Here is a 25,723-nt window from a genome sequence, read left to right on the forward strand (position 1 = left end):
AATATATATATATATGTATATATATACACATGTATATATGTATGTGTATATATAAATCTATAATGAGTGAGCATTTATATTTATATAAATATAAAAAATACGTGTGTGTGTGTGTATATATATATATGTGTATATATATATATGCACACATATATATACATACATACATACAGAGAAAGAAATTGTGGTAAATAAGCCTATAGTTGATGGGATGGTAAGGTACAGGGGAGGAAGTGTTTTATAGACTGATGATTAGGTCTCAGTGGTTTGGTGAGCCTGTGCCCCTGGTCTGTGAACTTCATCAGTGTTTTTCAGAACCCCCCCCCCCAACACACATCTTGGGGCAGGATGGCTAAAAGTGGGGTGAAGTGTATTTTCCTTCCCCCAGTTAGGTATGAATCTGGTAAAATAGCTTCTCCTGAAACTAGGCCTTGTTAAGAACAGAGTGCTCTGGTATATTTAAAAATGGTTAGTTCCCTCCCTTCCTCTGCCTGAAGCAGGAGGAGGTTTTTCTCCTATATTCACCCCTTAGAGCTCCTGCAGGTAGAACTCACAAAATTATGACTTGGTCCCTCTGGAGTTTTTAACTCAGACTTGTCCACCCTGAGCCTGAGGCAGTTTGTCAATTGCATTTTTTTGTTTTGTTCCTGGTGTGGTTCCCACCATGTGTCTGTTGGTGGGTTTCTGTTCTGAGAAGTTGCAGTTCTCCGAATCTGCCTGTCTTTCTCTCCACTTTGGGGGATAGCAGTTTTGCCCTGTGACCTCAGTTCTCTGACAGATCTAAAAAGAGTTGTTGACCTTTCCATTGTTTTTCAGCTTTTTACTTGTTGTCAGGATGGAATGGTGACTTCCTAAGCTCCTTCCGTGCCAGACCAGAAACCAGAACTTGGAAATATTTATATTTTTATCTGTCAGCTTCAAATGTGGGAAATTAAAGAAATGGTGGTGGACTAGAAGGGGATCATCCACAATCTTGCTAACAAAGGCAACCAGTGTTATTCTGACATTTGTCCCCCCCACCCCACCCCCTTGTCAGTGCATTTTCTTTTCCTTATCCGAGTGAGATTATACAGTTTGGCTATCTATGATCATAAGATCATCAAACCCAAAACTGAACTGGATGTCCTCTTCCCTAAACTTTTCTTATGTTGTCTGGATCATCTCAGCATCCACCTTCACGTACCATACCAGGACCTGGGAGCTGTCTCTCTCTTCCCTCGCATCCGCTCATACTCTTAAATCATGACAGTTACATTTTCTGAGTATTTTTGGTTGTCTCTTTCTCTCTCTTCTCTTGCCACTTTTCCGGGTCAAAGCCTTCATTGATTTATCTCTGAACTATGCAATAATAGAGCCTGTCTCCAGCATTATCTCCCTCAATTCTGTGCAGATGTCACTTAGATGATACATTTAAGATGCCTCTCTGACCATGCAACTTCCCTACTTAAAGCCTTTGAAACCCTTCAGTGTTCCTCATTCCCTTTCAGATAAATCCAAGCTCCTAAGCATGGCCCATGTATCTGTGGCCACACCCCCTGCCAGATTTAGCCCCTGATACTCCCTGTCCAGTATCACTGACATCCTTACAGCTCCCCCTCCCCCCCTTCCCCCTCACCACTGGGGATGTTTTCTTGTTCATGTGCCTCACGCAGGCTCCCTGCTTCGAGCGCCTGTTGTCTTTCACTGTCTTTCCCTCGTCAGTGCCTACTCATTTATTCAGGCCGGTCAGCTCCTCCTCTAACTGCCTGACCCCCCTGTTCCGAAGCTGGGTTTCTGGGTGCAAATCTCTGCCATTAGCTTTCCTTCCATTCGTTTATTCATGCCACCATCTAATCAACAACATCGTGTGAGGCAGAATTTTAAGCTCTGGGACATAGCAGACGATTTTAACAAGTTCCTTCCCTAAAGGAGCTTACATTCCAGTGAAGGGAGATACACGATGATGAGTAAAAATATATGTCATAGGTGATAATGCTATGATGATAAATAGAGTAAGAGGAATGGAATGGAGAAGAGGCTCCTATTTAAAGGACATAGGGAAGCCTTCAGTGATGATGGGGCCTTAGAGCAGAGACCTGATGGAAGTGAGAGTGAGCCATGCACACGTGTGGAGACACCTGCAGATGAACATGCTTAGTGTGTTCCGTGATCGGCGAGGAAGGCAGTGTGCTTAAGGTGGAATGAGTGAGGGAGAGCGGGTGGAAGGTGACATCAGAGAGTTAATGCCAACCAGGTTATGAGGAGGAACGTAGGCCATTAGGAGGACTTTGGCTTTTGGCGTTTACTCTGAGACCAGAAGCCCAGGAGGCCTTTGTGCGAAGAAGGGACAGGATGTGGCTGTGTGCTAAGAAGACCCCTCTGATTCCTGGGGTAGTGCTGGAAAGGGGCAGAGGCATGGAGACGGTTAGAAGGGATCGCTGTCGTAGTCCAGATAATAGGGGACGGGGGCTTGGACTGATCACAGAGAGCCAGGGGAGGCAGCAGGAAGTGATTGGGTTTTGGATATGTGTTGAAGGTAGAGCCAACAGGATTTATAAAGGATTCCATACGGGGTAGGAGGAAAAGACGGGAATCAAGGTTGACTTTTGAGTTTTGTTCTGAACAGCTAGAAAGACAAAATTGCTATAAAATGGGAAGGTGGCAGGAGAGTTTTAGATACAAGTTGAAACAACCTATCAGGCCTCCGATTGGAGATGCTGAGTAGGTAGCTGGAGGTGTGCATCTGGACTCCAGGGGACAGGACTGAGCTTGAGATGTCACCCTGCAAGCTGACAGGATAAGGATAAACTGCATAGTCCGGATTTGTTGATATTTCTTTTTATTTATTTATTTATTTATTTATTTTAACATTTATTCATTTTTGAAAGACAAAGAGAGACAGAGCGCAAACGGGGGAGGGCTGGAGAGAGAGGGAGACACAGAATCTGAAACGGGCTCCAGGCTCCGAGCTGTCAGCACAGAGCCCAACACGGGGCTCGAACTCACTCACGGACCGCGAGATCGTGACCTGAGCGGAAGTCGGCCGCTCAACCGACTGAGCCAGCCAGGTGCCCCAGGAAATGTTGATATTTCAAAAGTGTGGAATTAGATGGGACAGAAGACAGGAGAGATGACTGAGTCCTGGAATATTCCAAACTGTAGAGGCCAGTGTGACCCAGGGGACCCAGCAAAGGATGCTGGGTGGTGAGGTCACAGGAGAACCAGAGAGAGCAAGAGCAAGTGAAACAGGTGTTTGCAGCGGGAGGGAGTGATGACCCGTGTCCTGTGTTGCACATAGGCCAGATGAGATGAGGCCAGCGTATTGAAGGTCCGTTTATGTAACTGTATGAGCCTTCTTCGTTTGGCTGAGAACTCACCGGAAGCAGGGGCGCGTACAGCTCTGACTTGGGTGGGACGCAGATGCTGTTGAACAGCTGTTTTCCTCAGGCTGGTTCTCTCCCTACCTCTGAGCTCCAGTCTCATCTGTAAAATGGGGAAGGTTTCCATTGAGTCACTGTGAGGATCCCGCGAGAGCTTCCAGATGAAGCGCTAAGCGTGGTCGCTTCCGTGTATTAAGCGCGTGACGGTTGCCGTCATGAACTTAGCGTACCTGGCGCAGCGCCCCTCCCCGTTGAGAAGCGTTTGTCAGATGCACCAGTGGGTTGCCCGTTTGTCTGACTGTTCCGTTCGTGGCGTCCCCCTTGGTGCCGGTGAGGTGTTAACGTGGCGCTTTCTGGGTTTCCCTGGGATGCAGCGCTGATCCGCAGACAGCGGATTCCGGAGGCCAGAGGGCGAGACGTCCTCGGGGCGGGGCCGCTGCCATGGAGCTCCCCAGCTATGGCCGGCAGCTGCTGCAGCAGCTCTACACCCTGTGCAAGGAGCAGCGCTTCTGTGACTGCACCATTTCCGTTGGCACCATCTACTTCCGGGCCCACAAGCTCGTCCTGGCCGCGGCCAGCCTCCTGTTCAAAACCCTGCTGGACAACACCGACACCATCTCCATCGACGCGTCTGTGGTGAGCCCCGAGGAGTTTGCCCTCTTGCTGGAGATGGTGTACACTGGCAGGCTGCCTGTGGGCAAGCACAACTTCTCCAAAATCATCTCTTTAGCCGACAGCCTGCAGATGTTCGACGTGGCCGTGAGTTGCAAAAATCTTCTCACCAACCTCGTAAGCTGCTCCGTTCAGGGCCAGGTGGTGCGGGATGTCTCCGCACCGTCCTCAGAGTCACTCAGGAAGGAGCCCGAGAAGCCCGAGGTGGAAACCCTTTCCCCCGAGGGTGCTGCAGAGCCTCGTTGTTCCCCGGAGGATTCTGCCCCTCCGGGGGGCCCTGTGAAAGCCGAGACCGAGGAGGCGGTCCATACGGTCGCACAGGAGATGAGCGTGGGTCCTTCCACCGCCCAGGAGATTCCGGGGAATGCAGACGCCCCGGTGGAGACTCCTCGTACGGCTGAAGTTTGTTCCCCCTCCCCTGCCGGACAAGCCTTTAGTGCGGCGAAGGAGGCGAGCACGGAACCAGGTAACGTTCGCGTAACAGTTGTTTTGTGATCCGTCCCTCTGTTGTCAGTTACTATGTTCAGTGACTCTTGCGGAGTTTTTGTTTCTTTTTTTTTAAGTCTGTTTATTTATTTTTGAGAGAGAGAGAGAGTGAAGGGGAGGGGCAGAAGGAGAGGGAGAGAATCCCAGGTAGGCTCCGGGCTGCCAGTGCATAGTGACCCCGGGGCTCGAATTCAGGAAATGTGAGATCGTGACCTGCGTGAAACCAAGAACCGGACGCTCAACCCACGGAGCCACCCAGGCGCCCCAGGAGTTCTTTTGTTTCAGTGATGAATTTACTGAAGACCACTGCTAGATAGGCAACCAAAATCCAATCCAGTCCCACACAAAATCCGAAGCAAAACTCCTCCTGGGGCATTCTTCTTTTAAAAGTGTTTGTGTTTTTGAGTGTTGGAAGTCTGAAGATGAACTACAGAGCAGAAAAGCAATACTGAAATAGTGATGTATCAGTTTTGATGTCTACCCATTATTCTAACCAGGATGAGGCTGGCACAAAGGAAGAAGCTGTAAGAGACACTGTTCTTTGTTACCCATAACTGATGTGTCAGGTGTCAGTTATAGATGCAGTATGTGCCCTAAAGGTCATCAGCTTAAACTTTTAAAAATCACTTCAAATGATGAATCACTGATTTTTTTTTTTTATTATGTTTTGTTTTGCGCTCAGAGTATGAGAGGAAACGCCATCAGCTGAATTTTCTTCTAGAAAATGAAAGTATCTTCTCTGATGCACTCTTGGTTACCCAGGACGTTTTAAAAAGACTAGAAGAATGTTCAGAAATTAAAGGTGCACAGGAGGAGGTAGGTCCTGCGAGTTTTGTTTGTTTGCTGGTGTCCAGTGTTCTCTGGACACCAGATCAGCCTTCCATATGGGGCAGAACAATGAAAATGCAAAATACCTCGGGTCTCAATTTTTTCAAACTTAAATTTTTTTGACATTTAGTCTCTAAAGAGCCGTCTTGCAACAGTACTAGGCAATGTGCTTTCAAAACCTGAATCCCAGCTTTCAACCAGTTTTGATCCAGGATGCTTAACTGATCATACCATTTCCTCCTGATTAATCAAGGGTAAAATGAAGCAGAGGGTAGTCATGGATAACCCCAAATCAAGATCAAATGATAAAAACCAAAGCAGAACAACAAGAAATACTCAAAACGTGGCACGTCAAGGATTTAATACAAACCTTACATGGTAAACTGTAGTCAGTGTTTAGGAATACGGTAGCCATTTTCAGACACAAAACAGTAATGGTGAACATTTATTGAGTACTTAATATGCTACACTTGGGACACATGTTATCACATTTAATTCTGACAGAAATCACCAGGGTGGATTTTACTCTTTTCTAGCCCCATTCTATGGAAGAGAAAACAGTCTCAAGGAGGTAATATAACGTGGCCAAGGTCACAGAGCTCGTAGGACTGAGCAGTAATTCAGACCAAACCACTTTGACTTCAGAGCTAGCTGTTCCTTTGCACACTGGGTTTTACTGCCAATAGGGTAAAAATGATACACATTTGTCATGTATGTATAAATGTTTAAGAATTGCCCGGCAGAAAACCGCCCAATGGCTTATCATGCTCTTTTTCTTAGCTGACCTTTTCTCCTTTTCAGTATCTTGGTGAGATGCATCCCCACCTGTGGGCTTCCCACTACCTGATTCCTCAGATCTTGAACCTACAGGATTGATTCCACGGCCACTTTAGAACTCCTCGTGCTTCTCTCTTCACCCAGCCGTGCCTCCCGTGCTGAGAGGGGCTGGCACAGCCAGCGGGCACTGTGCCTGCAGGCTCATCTGAGGGGTGGAGTGGGGTGGGGGAGGCCTCCCATGTTGCTGTTAGTTACCATAATCCAAGCAGTAAATGTCTTCTACTATTTAAGTATTTCCCCGATTCATAGCAAGTTACTTTAAAAAAAAAAAAAAAAATTCAAGGTCAAGTATTTATTTTGACCGTGGTTAATCAGTAGTTGGCTGTAAATTATTTTCTTGAGAGAGAAGCTTTTTATAAGACTGGGTTAACCCTGATGACTCTGGTAGGGAGGTTACAGATTGGTATCTTAGTACAAATCCTTGGTATTCTTTGTACCGATTATGTTGAAGGACATTATGATTTTATATTTTTGCACTTGGATGTTCTCTTAACTGTTCGGTGTATCATTTTTGTCACTAGTTTGTTACCTTGATAGCTTATAGACACATCTCTTCATTTGTTCTCTTAGGACTTCCTCTCCATTTAATTTTGGTTATGGAGGAGCAAGAGCATCCCTTAGACCAGCAACACCCAAATTTTTAGTGTTGCCTGTGGACGGACTTGCTTGAACTGTGTGTTAAGCATTTTTTTCTAACACTGGTACCTAAAATGTGCGGTAAATAACAAATGCTCAAGAAATTTTTGCTGTACGTGGTTTCATTCAACATTTTTTCCCCTCCTGATTCTTGTCCTAATCTTTTGATGACAGTAACATTAATAATACTTGGAAAGAACACTGATTCACTGTTGGGGATCATTATAGGCTTATGTTATTTTTTCTCAGTTTTAGAGATGAGAGTAAGAGCTCTACAAATCACTTGGTGGCTGTATTTAAAACTGAGTCTGTTATAGTCCATAATAAACCTTTCAGTTACAGAAAGAAAAAGAAAAATGGCTAAAGAGCATCAGATTAAATTAAAATATAGAGTTGGTGAAGTGCTGCTTTGTACTTAGGCCCTGTACTTCTGTCTCACTTTTTTTTTTTTTATTTTTTTTTTATTTTTTTTTAATTTTTTTTTTTAACGTTTATTTATTTTTGAGACAGAGAGAGACAGAGCATGAACGGGGGAGGGGCAGAGAGAGAGGGAGACACAGAATCGGAAGCAGGCTCCAGGCTCTGAGCCGTCAGCCCAGAGCCCGACGCGGGGCTCGAACTCGCGGACCGCGAGATCGTGACCTGAGCTGAAGTCGGACGCTTAACCGACTGAGCCACCCAGGCGCCCCTCTGTCTCACTTTTTTAATGTTTATTTATTTTTGAGAGATAGAGAGTGTGAGCGGGGGAGGGGCAGAGAGAGAGGGAGACACAGAATCCGAAGCAGGCTCCGGGCTCTGAGCTGTCAGCACAGAGCCCGACACGGGGCTTGAACCTGCGAACCAGAGATCATGACCTGAGCCGAAGCCGGACGCTTAACCGACTGAGCCACCCAGGTGCCCCATCTGTCACTTATAACTTCCCTTTAGACAGGTTTATTAAGGTATGATTGACATACAGCAAGATGTATGTATTTAAAGTGTGCAGTTTGATAAGTTTTAAAACCTGAAACCATCACCACAAGCAAGATATTGAACATATCCATCACCCTTAAGTTTACTTATGCCCTTGGTCATCCCTTCTCCCTTCTCCCCCCCTCCCCCCTTTCAACTTACCCATCCCTGGGTGATAGTGACCTGCTTTCTCTCTGTAAGTGAATTTGTATTTTCTAGAGTATTATATACAAATGGAGTCATATAGTCAATATATATTCTTTTTGGTCTGGCTTCTTGCATTCAGTATAATTCTTCTGGGGTCTATCCATGTCATTGTATGTTTATTCCTTTTTTATGCCCTAGCAGGGTTCCAGTGTGGATATACAATTATTTTATTCAGCTCTCCCGTTTGCTAGTGTTGTGCTCTCAAACAACTTAATCTCTATAAACGTTAATTTCTTAATTTGTAAAACAGGAATGTTATCACCTACATTACAGGATCGTTGTCAAATTAATAAAGACTATTGATGTAAAACTCACACTAAAACGTCGGGCACATAGAAAGAGCTCAGTTGGTGGTGACTGCTGTTGTTTGTTTTTACATCAACTCTCTATTTTTAGGCCTAGTTGACTTTGAAACCCGTTTTTTACTTAATGCCTTATAATATCCTCGTTCCATGGTCGTTTTCTCTGACACATGGGATGGATCGCTGTTTCTTTAAGCTTAATTTGCAAGTCATGCTTTCAAATAGGTACCATTACCCGCCTGGAAGTACCTTCCTGAACTGCAGGCGTAGCGTCTTGTACAAAGCCATCGGTCTCTAGGACAATGGGTTCAGTGTATGTAAAAATTATCCGGTGTACTTGTTAAAACTTACACCTCCAAACCTCATTTCCAGAGGGTCTGATTCTTAGGTTGTGGTAGAGTTTGGGGAATCTACGTCTTTAACAGGCTCCCCGTTTTGCTGCTTTGGTATCTGTAGACCACATTTCTCGGAAGCACTGTCAGAGAAGTTCATGGCTCACACAATTCTTCATGTATGATGCAGATGTCACAGTGTGCTGCTGCCTCTCAGTGATTTGAGGGCCCACCAAGCACACATTGTTCCCAAGTGTTACTCTTTGCTTACCCCCGATTCAGCAAATATTTACTGAGCAGCTGGTAAGTGCCAGGCATTGAGCTGGTTGCTAGGAAAAGAAAAGGAAATAAGACTGGATCCCTATCCCTATAGCAAAGAAGTCCTGCCACACGTGTAATTATTTTTTTGGAAGTCCCCAAACTATGGGAATCCCCAGAAGGCCTCAGTATTGAAAGCACCTGCAGACGGTTCACTTGAAACATCAGTCTGCATTTCAGCTACAATCGTAAAGGTTGGGAGTTTGTTTGTTATTTTTCTGTTTAAACATTTTTAGCTCCCAAGGAGCTTTGAATGCTTTTTGTTGTTGTTATTTGGTTAATCAGCATAACATTAAGAAGACAGCTTAACATTAAAAATAATCTGTGCTTGGATGTGTAATTTTGAGGCTTGTTAAGGCTTGTGAGCATTCTGTTGAGATGGACCAGCCTGTTCCTTTTCTGAAACACAGATACAGGGTGTGCAACCGGCCTGGACTGGGTTTCAGGAAGACACCATCAACTAGTGTCCTGATTATTCTCTTTCCTGAGATACATGATGAAAGGTGGCAAAGCCATTCCCCGAGCGGTGATTGCGGCAACATGAGAGGAGGCCGGGCTGCTTGGGTTGTGTGCAACCGAAGCCAAAACTGATTAAGGAGAAATCTCTTGGGTGCTGGGATGGGAAAGTGGCTTCTGCCTGTCTTTATCTCAGTGTAATATTGCTGCCCATTAGAAAAAGCAGATCCTGACCTTAACAGGCTTTCTGGCTGAGCTGAGCAAAACCTCTGTTTAAAGGCAAGCTCATATTTTTTTTCAGCTGTAATGCAGGAACTTTTAATTGTCTTTTTTCTTTATTCCTAGCCATGTCCCTGCTTTTAATTAGTTGTGTATATAGCAGAGTGAATCTATGACTAGAATAAGGAGATAACTTCTACTATTGATTTCCTTGCTGTTTGATCCACTTTTCTCCTAAAGTTCTAGAAAGACTCCCAAAGCTTAAGATCTAGTAGCATTTTTTTCTCCTTCAACTTTGTTTCAAAGGCAAACAAATCTCCCATGTGAATGTGATGTTTTCAAACATGTCACTACTTTGGAGGTTTGTCAAGAAGTGCAGGTCTGTGTCTTGTGGACTGTGTTCACTGACATTGTAGGGTGACCCTGTTGAGAAGTTAATAGGATTCATTTTAAAGGCCTATGAGAAATGAAAATAAGTTGTTGTTTTTCCAAAGCTTCTCTCTGCAAATTATTAAGTCTAAGATATGCAGCCATAGGTAGAAGGGCTATTGGTTTTATGGCAAGGGAATTTCATGCAGTTAAACAAGTATTTATTAAGCACCTACTGTGTACCAGTCTATATACAAATCATCGGTACCAGGAGGAATGCTACGGATGGTCAAGATATGACCCAGTGTTCAAAGTGATTCTAGTAAGTCCAGTACAATGCAGTGTAAACGGATTTGGTTATACTCAAAATCTGGGAGTTGGAACTATGAAAAGGGTTCCAGGTCAATGGAATCAGCTCAGTGTTTCCTCCAGGGAACTCTACTTCCTGGCCATGCAGCCTTGGGCAGGTTACCTCACCTCTCTGACTCATTTAAGTAGTTGTAGAAGTAATGCCCCCTAGGACTGATGTGAGGGGTTAAGGAGACGGCATATATGCACAGTGTCTGGGATGGTGTTGAGCTCGTGTGGTCTGTATCATTAGTGCCGTCATCTGGCTCGGCATTCAAGGGAGGAGTGAGTGAACAAGAATACAGCGTAGCTCAAACAGACCCAAAGGCAGTAGGCAGACAGTTGGGAAAAATAAGTAAATTCAATTAAAAGACCTTCGTACAAGGCAAAGATTAAATTTTTAAAAGGAAACTGTCCCATCTTTAAATCTACTGACCTGTAATTCGTTCATAAATCAAAGTACTCTGTGAATACATGTGTGACCATAAATTGATATGAATTTATTGAAGTACCTTTAACTCTAAGAATCCAAGGAATTCCAAGTGTATGGTTAAAGAGCAAAACTCGGTTTTGGGTTCATCTCTCAGAGTTCTGGTACACGATAGCCATAAGTGAACCTCAGTCTGCCGCAGTATGTGACACCCTCTGTTCGGGCAGATACGCTATTTCAGAAAAGGGCTCACCGCACGGCGGAGCCCCAGGCAGCTTCGGAGGCTGATGGAGTAACAGTTAAAATGCTGGCTCTGGTGCCAGGTCCCCAGTAGGTTCTGGAAGAAAGAGCAAAGAGCAGGGCTGTCCAGGCTCCCTCCTGGCCCTTTCATCAGCCCACCCCTGCTCATCTTCCCAGATGGTCACACCCTAGCGTCACTGCTGAGCAATGAAGTTAACAAATGTTTTAATTTCACTGCTGAGCAGTTCTGCCGAGGAGGAGACAGCAGAGAGGATAATGAGAAGCACATCAGATGCCACCATTGATGAAAGCTTTTCTTCCCCACCGGCTCATGTGATAATGCCCGACAAATTGGATACTGGAGAGAGGTGGATTCGGGATATTCAGAGAGCTTCGGGTGAAAGAACGCCGGCTTCGGATAGAAGAGGACGGCTAAATGCTGTATCGGTTAAGATGCATCGAAGAAAGAGTGGAAGGAAAGTGAAAACGAAGAGGGAGAAACCCGTTAGTTATAAGGGCATTAGCACTGAGTGGGTCTGTGTTAGTTATTTGTTGCCCTGTAACAGATTAACATTTAGCAGTTTAAAAGAGCACACATTTATGACCTCGCCGTTTCTGTTGGTCAGGAATCTAGGCATACCTAGCCGAGCCCCTGGCTCGAGGTGCCTAGGAGGTCTGTGTCAGGGTGCATCAGCCAAGGCCGCAGACAGCCCCTGCCTGGGCTGGGTTGGAGTAGGGGTGGGGAGTGTCTCGTTCTAAGTACACCCACGTGACTGTTGGCAGGGTTCTGAAGACTGACTTCCAAGCCCGCTCACTGAGTGTTGGCCGGAGACATAGTTCCCGCCACGTGGGCCTCTCCATAGGGCAGCTCACAAAACGGCAGCCTGCCTCGAGAGCCAAGACGGACAACACCCACATAGACGAGACGGAAGTCCTAGAAACTTCGCCTCAGAAGTGCCATCCCGTGACCCCTGCCATATTCTTTTCCTTAGAAGCATGTCATCAGTCTCAGCCTGAGGGCACGAATACCTGGTGCCGGGGATATTGCGATCCTTTTAGAGGCTGCCTACCTCCTACTGCCATCAGGGAAAAGGCATTCTCTGAAGAGGTTTTAGGTGGACCAACAAAGGTACAGAAGGCTGAATAAATGTGACTGAAGGGGATTAAGCATACAACTGAGTTGGTATCTCGTTTGTCTCTTGTTATTAAAATAGAGACAAGATGAGTTACTTCAGGTTCTTGGAAGTTACTTAATTCACTTAATATGGATTCCTAAACTGGGTTTTATCTGAATTTACTTTTGTACCTGACTAAAAATCCTAGGAACCTTGTCTTTCAAGTTTAACTTGGCTTTCTACAGCCATTCTGTGATCAGAAAGCAAGCTCAAGCAAAGCCAAGAAACACAAAGCCTAACTCGTTCCTAATTCCTGTTTATTTGGGAGGAGGAGAAAAGGATAAACATCTCTCTCAACAAAAATTTTAAACCTGTAATTACTACCAGAATTGATAACTATCTAGATGAATTTAGCAAGTGTAGATTTTCATGAGATCCTTTCATGTTGTCTGTGTGTGTAGAAAACCATAACTTTTTGCTTTCTTGTGCAAAAACTCTTCTTTTATAGTATCGACACTAAAAATCATCAAAGGTAGGTTATAGTTTTGCCAACTAGAAATACAAAGGCTATGCACGTGAAATTAACTTTCGGTTCCTTATTTTTAAAAGTAAACCCATGATTGCTAAAATAGAAATATTAACCCTTCTTTCCAGTTGGCCTTCCTCCCGCTGATTTTGTTTTATTTCACCACCAGAGTGGCTGATATTTTAGTACTCCAGGGTTAGAAGAGTCCAGATGGTGGCACTTGGTGCCAAGACCTCTGGAGGATAAGGCGTTTCTGGTGGAAATTGTGCGGCTCTAGACTTAAACGGAAAGCTTCGGATTAGAGAGCTAGCTTTCAGGGGGATCTGCCTAGAGGTGATATAAAAAGTATATGTGTGAGAGCTTTTCCAAAGGGAGAGCATAATGGAAGAAAAAGGACAGAGTTGAGACCAGTTTTTGGTACTGCTGATAGGTAGAAGTTTGGAAGGAAAGCCAGTGAGGAAGGCTGAGAAGGAGGGGTCGGAAAGGCCGGTGCTTATCCACACCAAATGCTTCAGTGTTACAAAGTCAGAGGAGCCCGGGGCCCCTGGGTGGCATCCTACTCTTGATTTTGGTTCGGATCACCATCCCAGAGCCATTGGATCAAGCCCCGTGTCGGGCTCTGTGCTGAGCGTGGAGCCTGCTTAAGATTAATTTTCTCCCCGCACCCCTCTCTGCTCCCCCTTCCTCTCTCCCCGTCTCCCCCACTCAATGTCGTCTCATGCAAGGGACACAGAAATGCCATATACCACAGAAAGGCCAAACAGGCAGGGATCAAACTGGTTAGGGCCTCACTCTCCAAATCCAAAGAGCGTGGGGTTCTTGTGGCCGGCTGATCTCTCTTGTTGGTTACTTGTGTTCACAGACTATAATGGGGTGTCTTGAGGGTGAAGAAGGACGGTCAGCATTCCAGAGAATCCTGGATAAAGTAAGAGATGAGAGCCTGGATGTTCAGACTGTCGTGTCTCTGTTGAGGCTATACCAAGATTCCAATCCTGCAGTAAAGGCAGCGTTGTTACACAGAAAGCCAGAAGACGTACAAGCAGCGCAGCCAAAAGGTAGGAGAAAACCCTGTCCACCCAAGTGGCTTGAGTTTTATTCTGGGAAGATGCTGTCAAGTTTGCTCCAGTGGCTTAGTTGCCATGAAGTGATTTTCCACATCAATTCTGCCCGTAATTCCAGAAGCTGCCTGTTAAATATATACAACCTAAACTTGAGCCTCCATTTCTATCCCCGAGTTAACTAGTCCGACACCTTGAAGTTGGAGCAGACGGTCCGTGTTCTCCTGCCCTTCAAAAAGCCACACGTCCCAGTCAGTGTTCTGACCGCCCAGGTCACGTGAACTGGTTTGCCAGCAGCACTTGCAGCTGAAGTTTCTCTCGCTTGGGTTAGGTACAAAGCAGTGGCCTTGCCAACCAGAAGTTAACCTCTGGCTGGCTCTGCAGCTTTGTGTTTCGACAGATAAATGAAACATTTTTCCTTTCATAGAGTTTAAACAGAATAATAAAGTATTTTCCTCTCCAAAAAGAGATTCTGCATTCGGGCGCTCAAAATAGGCTGAGAATCACTTTCCTATTCCGTTAGATCTCTCTTGACAAACCATGCTGTCATTTTCTTCAAATTGACTAGCTTCTCTGGTGTGTGTCTCTTTCTCCCCCAGGGAGCACAGAGGAGGGGAAGACCTTGTCTGCTCTGTTACTGGAACACAAAGAGGACCTGATCCAGTGTGTCACACAGCTGAGACCCATCCTGGAGTTCCTGGAAACAGCCAAGGAGGAACTCCTAACTGGCGCTGAGAGAAGGGTAACCGTGTCAAGCATTTCTTCCTCCCTCCTGAATCTGCGTAGCACAGTTTTTAACCTCTCTGTGGCACGTAGCATTTTCTCCCTTGCAGTGTTTCTATGCCCGCTGCATAGAAAGCACCCTGAGGTTCACGTTCTTGATCCGCGTCTCTTTGTACCCCCTGCAGCAGCTTGCTGAGGGCCTCGCACGTCATGGCGTACAATTAAACGCTTAGATGTGTGGGTGGGTGCACAGTCCTGCTCCGACTCGGTGAGTTTTTAATATAAAAGTTGCCTCAAAGGTTAAAACGTCCAGGCACATTTGTAATTATTATGACACTTTCCTTCTTTATAGAAAGGGTACACTGTTCATCGGTAGGAAAAAGTGGGGAAACCAGCAAAAACAAAAGAATTCAAATCTGTCACCGTCTCGCCACTCCACGGTGACCACTGCTGACATTTTGGAGCACGTGCCCCTCCGTATTCTCGTTTGAATCACCCAGAGACAGGCTTAGTAGCCAGGATAACCTGGTGTTTCTACTTACTGTACTGCGACTACACTTCGTCCCCGTAAGCTGGATTTTGGTAGCTGCATTGTATTCTGTTTAACGGACACACCATAATCCATTAGTTGTTTGTGGCGGCAGATCTGTTTCCAATTTTTTTTGCCATAATAAATGAGGTGGCAGAGAACATCCTTGCACACACATCTTTGCATACCTCTCAAATTCTTTCCTTCGAGTAATTTCTAAGAAGTAAGATTTTGGAACAGAGAGTGTCAAAATGTTCAGGTGTTTGCTCTCTTTTGCCAAATTGCCCTTCAGAAAGGTTGTGCCAATTTACTCTCCCACCAGCCAGCTACTCAAATCCTCATAAAACTGCTAGCATGACTTCTCAAGTCAACTAGATAACTGTATTTGTTGGTGTTATTGATTTCAACTTTGTGCTAAAAATAGTTTCATATCTGGAAGGAAGGAACAGGGACAGAGCACTTCTGTGGCGTCAGTTCTTAAAACTATGGGAAGTGGCTTATATGTTGGGGAGAGAAAATGTTTAGAAGGTAGTGGTAGAATGGCTGAGCACTGGATTAGTAGTGAAGACTGGCTCCTACCTAGATTCTCTGTTTTCAGTGATCTGAAACTGGAGTTTTTTCATACCAAATGGGAGCAATCTGTAATCTCAAAATTATGTTCTATAAATTCTGTTTCCAAAATTATAACTCCTTTGAATTTCTTAGAGAAAGACAATATACAAAACAAGGTTAAACCTCTGGTTTCTCCTGAGACTTAAAATTAAATGTAATTTCAGGCACTCAGTTTAAGTAAGTTGCCGATAGCTCGAGAAGTACCTGATTCCCTGGTTAGGGATTTCATTCGATTACTCATTCAAACCTTTTCGTTATTAGCTGGATTGAATGTGTCCTTTGAACTGTTTCATTATCTCGGTGAAATAGCATTTATAGGAAGAGCCCAAACGGAGCCGCATTCCCTGCACCAAGACAGACCACGCTATCATTTTCTTCTGTCACTTTCAGTTTACTTGACAGAAAGGACTGAAGGAGAAGAACTTAAATTAGTTCTAAATCGCAAAAACACTTCTTAGAATCGGGGTTCTACCAGAGCTTCATTAAGCTACTTCTTCTCATGAAAATTGAAGCAAAATAATAAAGCAGGAGTGTAGAGGTGAATGTTGATTCGAATCGCCACCGTGTTTTGACATGGTGTGGGGCGTTCACTCAGCCCTTTTGGAACTTTTCCCTGTTACGGGATGATGCTAATCAAGGCACCGTGGCCCTTATCTATCCATACCCTGGGTTCTGTAAGAAATGGTGAATAGAAATGTCTTTACTTCAGGATTGGAAACAGTCACAAGGAGGGTAACCTTACAGTTGTCTTTAACTTACTGCTTACTGTGTGCTGAGGACCTTTGAAACATTCCTCAGCTCTGCCCTCGCGGCAATTCCATGCCGTCATGGATGTTACTCTAGTTTTAGAGATGACGAAACAGGAGCCACCTGGGTGGCTCAGTCGGTTGAGCACCCGATTTTGGCTCAGGTCACGATCTCACGGTTCGTGAGTTCTAGACCCGCACTGGGCTCGCTGCTGTCACACAGAGCCTGCTTCGGATCCTCTATTTCCCTCTCCCCGCCCCTCCCCCACTTGCGCTTTCTCAAAGATAAATAAACATTTAAAAAGATAATAAAATAAAGGTGAAGAAACAGACACTTGAGAAGGTTAGGCAGCTCACCCCAAGACACAGCTGCTGGGTGCCAGTCCTGGAACTCAGGAAGTCTAAGCAAAGCACAGTTCTCTTAACCGCTGGGCATAGTGCTTCCTAATCATACCAATAGCCACTATCGTTTAAAGATCACATGTGTCCTAGAAGTTATGTCGGGCTCTACAAATAGCGACTTCACTTTATAGACTCCTAATAACCGCTGTGCAAGGGCTGTTGTTATTCTCTTCTTCCACAGGTAGGAAGATAAGGTTCACACCGGCAATACACCGGCACACAGGGTCACACAGGCAATACATTTTACGACTGGGGTTCCTACTAGGCCTGTCTGGCTTTAAAGCCTGTACCCACTCTTGACAGTTTCTGGTCGCCTCATTATGTATCAGAGAATTACTTAGGAACTAAGACATAGCAGTGAAATCAGTATGGGTTTTAGATAGAGACACTTTCACTTTAAATTATGATTCATTTAGTAGAAATCTAGTACATATTAGACATTAAACAAAGAGAATGACTGTGTTCTCTACTGACGAGGAACATGACAGCTTAATTTATAACGTATGCACTCCTTTCGTATGTATATAGGTGTTCCTTTCATATACGTAAAACCAATTTGGTTTTATAACTACATTTACTTTTAAATGGGAGTTAATTTGACAATGGCATCCTCTGGCATGCAACTGTGACTGACCTGCTTCACTGTTTCTCCTGAAAGCTAGCATTTTCCCAAAGGAAAGCTCAAAATTTGGTTACTGGGAATCTGTAGATTGTATGTGTTGAAATAATCTCCCACATTATCTATCAGTTTCAGAAGAGCCTAGTTCCACATAGTGAGTCGTAGTCCGTTAGGACTATTTTAATAGGAAAATAGCTGTAAAATAACAGTCATTTGTTTTACTTTTCAACCTTTTGCTGGAACCCTGTGTCCTTTTGACTCAGTAAATCCTCTAGCACACCGAGGAAGAAAAGGGGGCAGAGGTGGGGGCTGACGACTGGAGCTGATGTATGTGCAGAGCTGATAAGAGAGATCGAGAATGCAGAATCCACGAGAAAAACCATCCAGAAGTGCACTTTAAATCCATCATTTCGGAGGCCACAGACTAACGTGTAACTTATCTGGACATTCAAATTGCTATGCAAATAAAGTAAAAGGAAGTAAAATAATAGGATTGCTCTGAAATTGCAGCCTCTTACCGTGGTCATGTACTGTACTGAACAGAGGCTGAAAACCACTGTAACTGTACTCATTAATTTCCAGTCTGTTTCTCAGTGTCTGTGTCTGTGTCTGAACAGATCAGATCTGAAGAACAACGTGAGAGGTCAGCTACCTGCTCTGCCACATAGGCCTCGTGCAGGAATCTTCTCACAAAATGCAAACCACTGGGGGACAAAGAATGTACACAGACCTGCATTTGAGAAGGAAGGATTCTCACAGAGCTGTTTGTTTGGAGAATGCTCGGGATTTGTACTGACACAACACAAAGAAGAGACCATGGGAACAGTGGCACTAGAGACGGCAGAGGAGGACCGGGGACGGGCGCCTCGTCCTTCCGTTTTGCTGGGCTCGCCAGCGGTGTGTTAGATGCACCGCGAATCGCTAGTAACCAGTGTCTGCCCGATTGCTTGCCGCTGCAGGTGATCCTGAATTGCTGCGAGGGCGGGACCCCCAAGGAGACCGTAGAAAAGCTGCTGCACAGAATGTCTGAAGACAAGACTCTGACTGCAGAGAGTTTGGTAAAACTCCTTCAGGCTGTGAAACCGACGTCCCCAAACTTGGGCCTTCTGCTGGAGAATTTGCAGAAATTAGCCACTTCGCCAGGCACCACAGGTATTAGTTAATTGTCGGCTCTCTGGACTGGAACCTCTCCCAGAAAATTAGAGCTTAAACACCCTTTTGGCTCCATGCTGGGGAGATGAGATAATGGTAGGAGATGCCCTCGTGAAACAGAAACTAGCTGTCAGAGATCAGTGATCCTCCATAGTTCTGGAGTGAAGATCTGGAATCTGAGAATTGCTCTTCTCCATCACGTTTCCCTCATGATGTTCCTGTGGTTCGGGGTTTGTTAAGGTGTGGTTTTTCCAGGGTTGCCTCACATGGCACCCGTGAATGCCTAAGGAGCAGACGGGCTCACAGAGCGCATGGTTTTGACAAGCTGTGTTCGTAAATACAAGCAGCAAAGACTCAGATCTTGATTTTCCCACTCCCGTTTGAGTGCTGTTTGGCTCTGGCAGTCCCCCGGATTAACCTTAAGCCCCTCATGTACCTTCTGTCTGGGGGAAGTGAGTCCGTGTCCCAGCCCTTAGGATAATGGGCCAAGTCTAGCCAGTTCTCCCCTGTCCCAGAGCACTTGAAACTGACAGGGCTTTCAGAGAAAGGGTATTTGGAAAATGAGAGAACTTTTTTCTAGCTTATAGAAATAATGAATACTTATAGACTTGAACAATTTAAAAAATAAAGAAGGAAACAACCTCGGACCCTACCACTTGATTATTTTAGTGTTAAGACATTGACCTATTTTGTCACATTATTTTTACAATGTTGAAATATTCTATCATATTTTATAATTTTATCATTTCCTCCAGTATACCATAAGCATTCTCCCCCACATTTTGGAAAACTCCCTGTAACCCTATTTTTTGAAGGCTATGTAGTTTTCCATCATAAGGGTGTATATATCGTGTATTACTCATGCCCTGTTAGGGGTACGTGTTGCGTAATGGTTAGGGCTATCAAGACTACCTGGGTTCGTGGGGCACCTGGGTGGCTCTGTTGATTAAGCTTCTGACTCTTGATTTTGGCTCAGGTCATGATTGCACGGTTCGTGGGATCGAGCCCCACGTTGGGCTCTGCGCTGGCAGCACAGAGCCTGCTCGGGATTCTCTGTCTGCCTCTCCCCTGCCCATGCTCACTTTCTCTCAAAATGAATTTAAAAAATAAATAAATAAACTTTAAAAAAAAAAAAAAAAAAGACTACCTGAGTTTGTTATCCTGACTTACTTTGTAGCTGTGTGACCCTGAGCCAACGATTTAACTTCTCTGAACCTCATTTTCTCCTCCCTCAGATGGGGGTAAGAATGGTACCCATTACATTATTATTTTTTTTTTAATTTTTTTTTTAACGTTTTATTTATTTTTGAGACAGGGAGAGACAGAGCATGAACGGGGGAGGGTCAGAGAGAGGGAGACACAGAATCTGAAACAGGCTCCGGGCTCCGAGCTGTCAGCACAGAGCCCGACGCGGGGCTCGAACTCACGGACCGCAAGATCGTGACCTGAGCCAAAGTCGGACGCTTAACCGACTGAGCCACCCAGGCGCCCCTCATTACATTAATTTTTGTGGCCACTGTGAGATAATATATGTACAATATTTAGCACGTTTATTAGCACATCATAGACACTCAGTAAATGAGTGATTTTTATGATATTAGCACATCATAGACACTCAGTAAATATTAAGTGTTCTGTTCATCATCATCACAAGTTATATAGTGGCAGATACTTTTGTACACAGACTTTTTCCCTTCAGAGCATTTCTTTTTTTAATTTTTATTTTTTCTTGTTTTTTAGAGAAAGAAAGTGCATACGTGCATGAATGGGGGGAAGGGCGGAGGGAGAGGGAGAGAGAGAATCTTAAGCAGGCTCCACATTTCAGCACAGAGCCTGATGCGGGGCTCGATCCCGTGACCCTAGGATCATGACCTGAGCTGAAATCGAGAGTCAACCCACTAAGCTTAACTCACTGAGCCACCCAGGTGCCTCCCCACCTCCCTTTTTTAAAGTGTTTTGAGGGGCGCCTGGGTGGCGCAGTCGGTTAAGCGTCCGACTTCGGCCAGGTCACGATCTCACGGTCCGTGAGTTCGAGCCCCGCGTCGGGCTCTGGGCTGATGGCTCGGAGCCTGGAGCCTGTTTCCGATTCTGTGTCTCCCTCTCTCTCTGTCCCTCCCCCGTTCATGCTCTGTCTCTCTCTGTCCCAAAAATAAAATAAACGTTGAAAAAAAAAAAAAAAAAAAAAAAAAAAAAATTTAAAGTGTTTTGAAATTTTTTTTTTTTTTTTTAAGATTTTATTTTTAAGTAATCTCTGCACCCAACCTCTAGCTTGAACTCACAGTCCCAAGATCTAGAGTCTGGTGTTCTACCGACTGAGCCAGCCAGGCACCCCCTTCTTAAGGCATGATTCCCAGAAGTGGAGTTACTGGGCCAAAGAGGAGAATATTTGTAAAGCTAAAGGAAATGCCTGATGGTTTTTAGTTTTCTTTTAAATTAAATATAACCGTTTAAGAGAGAGTTTCAGATTGGCTCAAAGGGCATATACACAAAACTTAAGTATAGCTTCACTACCAGAGTCTTGAGTCATGCCTGCTAGTGTTTTGGATTGCCGCACGGATCCTCAACCTCAGGCTCGAGGAGTAACACCCCTTAAATCTGTACCTCTGGATCTCTCTTACAAGTGCGCCTTCTAATTACCTCCCTGTTGAGCAATCGCTAGCTTCTGCCACTGAGCGCTGACTTTTAAAGCATTAGTGGTTTTGCGACCCTGAAGCACCAAGTGCTTAAGGGTAGACCAAAGGAGATCTGAACACGTGTGTATGAGGCCCCAAGCTGGGAGCCAAATTTGCCTTCTAGAGGAGAGAGAGCGCTGGCATTTCAGCTCTCTTCCTCTGTCAGCTCCCCTAACCTTGTGTAGGAGAAACCTGTAGGGGTGTTTCGTTGTCACAAACATTATTGTTTTGCTAATATCCCTGCAGTCCAAGCAAGCCCTGATGATTATGGGACTGAGCTGTTGAGACGATATCACGAAAACCTTTTGGAGATTTTCACAGACAACCAGACATTACTAAAAATGATCCCACACATGAAGGGTTTAGCCCCTGGAGAGAGAGAGGTAAGAGAAAAAGAAGGGGGGAGGGAGGGAGGGAGGGTGGGTAAAATGAGAGAAGGAAAAAAGATGAACATATATGCATACTTTAAAAATATATTTATATTACATAAATATACACACAGCCATATTGAGAAATGCTAAGGAGTCAGTAGAGGAGAAAGAAAACAAGATGATTTAATTTCTAGGGCACAGCAATAAGTTGGAAGTTGTAACTTCCGCAGTAATAAGAAAGGCATTCAGAGGGAAGTGTGAAGAACTTGGTCTCGTATAAAAGTCTCTCAGGCTGGGAGGTGAAGGATGTTGAAAAACCCCTCCCCAGAAATACGTCCACTGTAACCCAGGACCCCGACTTGCAGCTTTGCCACTTGTCTGGTGGCTAGAAAGTCCCTCACTGTATTTTTGTGCCACATTTTGAAGGTCATGGAGAAGCTTGTGAAACAGGACTCTGGCTCGGGTGGTTTCAGTTCTCTGATGTCAGCAGTTCTAGAAAAGCAGACTGTCTCTGCAACAGCCATTTGGCAACTGCTGCTGGTGGCTCAGGAGACAAAGACCTGCCCGTTGAACCTGCTCATGGAGGAAATACGAAGGGAGCCTGGTGCCGATGCTTTCTTCCGGGCAGGTAGGCTACCTGATCTCTGTCCTAGCTTTGCCCCTGGTAGAGGTGATCGTCAGCCTTGCCAGAAACTAGAAAGAGCTCTCTGTGGTCATCCTCCACATCCCCACCATTGGAAGTAAGGACTGGAAATTTTGTTCAAGGACATGGGGGTTTGTGAACCTTTGAAAATATGCAGAAATCTAAGCCGATATTAATTATACTGTAATTGCAGTGATGTTTGCCATTTTCCCCACTCCCAGCCCCAGGAAGAAGATCAGTGAAGTGTATTCTCACTATGAAGAGTGGAGCTGAGAAGGAGTGAAGGAAAAATGGTGTTCATAGTTCCAGTCATGAGTTTGTAATCCTCCTTTCTTTCAGCGACCAACCCAGAAAGTGCGGCCTTAGAAGCCATGCTAAGGCATCGCAGACTGATTCTAGAGGCCATCCAACAAGGGACTGGACTCAAGTGCTTTACCGCAGAGGAGGAGCAGCTGGCAGAGGCTGTGAAGGAGGTGCGAGGGGGCGGGGGGGGGGGGGGGGGGGGGGGGGAGGAATGACAAACATTTTTCCAGAGAATTCTACCAGGCCTGGGATGCTCTTGTTCCTAAGAGAGACACCAAATTCTGCAGAGTGCCTGTTGCCTGCTGAGCCAACCCTTCGCGGCACCTCTTTGTTTTTTTATTCTCCCAACTCTGTGTGGCAGGTGATGTCATCCACATTTTATAGGTAAGGGAACTCAGGCTCCAAAGGGTTCCGTGGCATGTCTGGGATGCTCTGGCTGGTCAGAGTCGAAGCCAGGATTTGAACCCAGGCTCATGTGACTCAAACCTAGCTGTATTTCATTTGTCTAAACTTAGGTAAACTCAAAGGGAACCATGAGACTATGCCTCAACACGTTCTAAGACGCAACTGCTTTCAAAGGGAGGAAAGTAAAATTGGTCTTATTACATACTCTGTTCTGGCGTCTAGGAAGAGCCAAGATAAACATAGATAGAACAAAGCTTTTGCCCATATGGGGTAGCAAATAGCGCCAGCTCATTTTCTGTAAGGCTTCTCGGTGTGGCCTGCATCCCAGAAAAACCAGGTGGGGACTGGGGGGGGATTCATGGCTGTCCAGCCCAGGATCGTGTGCTTCTCCAGGGGGGAAGAATTCTAAAGGGACTGAAATTCAACTACAGGTTCACCTGTAGTGCTTTTTAATCCAAGTAGGCGTGGATGGTGTGCAGAAGGGCTGGTTTCTAGCTCTGTCCGCGCAGGTGACAGCCCCACCTTGGCCTGACTCTCAGATGTGACGAAGGTGGTGCGTGTTTCTTTGGGGCTTCCGAGGAAAGATGTACCACTAGGCTCTCTCCATCTCGCCTCGTGCTTCAGGAATGGGGCTCCTGCAGTTGATGAGTTTGAGCCTCGCTAATGAGTCTCAGGCCTGCCTCCAGGGACATCAGGTTTATTTAGATAGGCTTGAAAAGAGCAGAAATAAAATGTCTTCCCAAACGAAAATTCCATTTGGCCATCTGTGGATGGTTTTAGCTTTATTTTCTCAGTGTACTGACTCTTTCTGCTGATAGCTGTAACATTCTGAAAGAGGATGGCTTTGAAATCATATTCTTGGCCTCTTTAAAGCCCCTATTTGAACCTTCTTTAAAAAGCTGAGTTTTTTCATGAAAGAAAATGTTTAAAAGGGTACATCTAAGTGTCTAAAAATGTGAGGCCACTGATCATGCAGAATCACTTCCAGACGTTGAGACAATTATGTATTATGAAAAATGATCTTGATCTTCAAGACAGAACCACCAGCTACCAAATCCTACAGCTTTCCAAGCTTTTAATATTAAGATCTAGAAAAGTTCTTTTGGAGACTCCTGGTTTCTGAGAAGATATTTCTCATAGAAAATGCTTAATGCTTCCTTGCTTGTGCCTTCTTTGTATTTGCACATTTGTCTTGACATCTGTCTCTCTTTTTTTTTTTTTTTTTTAAATTTTGCCCATTTCCCTGTTCTTGGGGAAAAGAGGGTTCTCCACATTTATCACAAGAAATGTAAACTTGTTACAGAGAGAGCAGTGCCTTCCTGAAATCCGCTTTTTTCCCTTAAGTTGAAAACCATGGAGAAAACTGCTGATACTAACCACAAACCTTTGTCTCCTGGTATTCATTTAGATTCTGAGCATTTCCCCTGAGACAGCCAGCCCTGAAGCTTCCCTGAAAGCAGTGCTGAGCAGAGCCACGGAAAAATCTGTCGCGGCCGTTGAAATATGTTCCCTCCTGTGCAGTGTCCACAGATCTTTCCCAGGCCTGCAGCCTGTCATGCATGAGTTGGCATACACTGGTAAGGAACAGAGCGGGGTGGGGGTCCTGTCAGGCCCGCGGGTGGTTCCCCTGTTAGAAGAGGCAGTAGTTTGCACAAGAGTTCATCCATTGCTGCCTTACTCCTTCTGTATGCTCTCGGTACCTGGAGGAGTCCTAGGCTACGTGTGAAGTGATGCTCTTCACGTGTATCGGCGAGTCAGGATGACGAGGGTATCACTTTAGAGTCCGAGGAGGGTCTCAAGTAGTCTCCAGTGTATCCTAAGAAGAAAAGTTGGGAAGCAAAGTAGAAATGCAGGAGAATTTCCAGAGCCGTGTGATTTCTCTTACATGCAGGCTTCCTTACTCAGGAAGGTGGAGAGAAGGAAAGGTGGAAAGTGAGCAGTAAATTTCCCCGCGCGGCCAACGACAGAACAGATGAGAAGGTAGCCGAGCCAGCGGAGGAAGGCTGCCGGTCTGGGAAGCAGAGCAGTCAAGGAGAGACCGGCTCCTTGCCAGAGCCACAAGCGAAAAACACGTCTGCCTCCCCCGACCCTGCCAAGAAGAGCTTCGTCTGTAAGGCCTGTGACAAAAGCTTCCATTTCTACTGCCGTCTGAAGGTGCACATGAAGCGCTGCCGGGTGGCCAAGAGCAAACAGGTGCAGTGTAAGGAGTGCAGCGAGACCAAGGAGTCGAAGAAGGAGCTGGAAAAACATCAGCTGGAGGCCCACGGTGGAGGAGGAGAGCCCGATGCCCCGAAGAAGAAGAAGAAGAGGCTTCCAGTGACATGTGACCTTTGTGGGAGAGAATTTGCCCACGCCTCAGGTACTTTGAGGCGGGCGAGGTAACTTAAGAGGGTGATAACTCTGGACATCGCAGTGTGGATTCCAGGCCTTGTGTCTCGTATGCAGTGAGGGCCGTGGACTGGCCTGGGGAACGGAGCGGGTTCCTACAGACGCAGGGTCATGTGTTGAGAAGAGCGTGAGCTTTGGCGTCAGCTCTCTTAACTTCCCCACCTGTTAGGTAGGCGCCCTGATAGCACCCGTTTTTTTGAATTGTTGTCAAGATTTAAGATAATACAGTTACACACCTGACGTGCAGTGCCTACGACAGAGTTAGGACTTCGTGAACTGTGGCCGTTATTATTCAGAATAACAGCCAGCTATTTAACACTCGACTCTTAGGTTTCCATGCTGTTACTTGTTTCTCGATAATAAGTAAGTCACAGAAACCATGGGGTGTATAGCCAAAATTATTTACCCTTGTCCCAGATGTCGGGGAAACCTAATGATACGTAAAGTGAGTTCTTGTTCCTCTGTGGCA

General features: G+C 45.3%; 1 protein-coding gene across 5 annotated transcripts in view; it reads left to right on the top strand.

Moving 5' to 3' along the window:
* ZBTB40 (zinc finger and BTB domain containing 40) overlaps positions 1-25,723 on the top strand; it is an 80,673-nt gene that overhangs the window by 38,365 nt on the left and 16,585 nt on the right. For all 5 annotated transcript variants that reach the window (XM_042994209.1, XM_042994212.1, XM_042994208.1 and 2 more), the window contains exons 2-11: positions 3,734-4,497; positions 5,200-5,333; positions 13,494-13,686; positions 14,289-14,431; positions 18,280-18,472; positions 21,391-21,527; positions 21,942-22,143; positions 22,498-22,631; positions 24,275-24,443; positions 24,758-25,225. In XM_042994209.1, coding sequence (XP_042850143.1) covers positions 3,734-4,497; positions 5,200-5,333; positions 13,494-13,686; positions 14,289-14,431; positions 18,280-18,472; positions 21,391-21,527; positions 21,942-22,143; positions 22,498-22,631; positions 24,275-24,443; positions 24,758-25,225 — 2,537 coding nt within the window. The remainder of the gene's footprint in view (positions 1-3,733; positions 4,498-5,199; positions 5,334-13,493; positions 13,687-14,288; positions 14,432-18,279; positions 18,473-21,390; positions 21,528-21,941; positions 22,144-22,497; positions 22,632-24,274; positions 24,444-24,757; positions 25,226-25,723) is intronic.

Source organism: Panthera tigris, chromosome C1 (genome assembly GCF_018350195.1).
Source record: "Panthera tigris isolate Pti1 chromosome C1, P.tigris_Pti1_mat1.1, whole genome shotgun sequence".
In the NCBI taxonomy this organism is placed as follows: domain Eukaryota; kingdom Metazoa; phylum Chordata; class Mammalia; order Carnivora; family Felidae; genus Panthera; species Panthera tigris.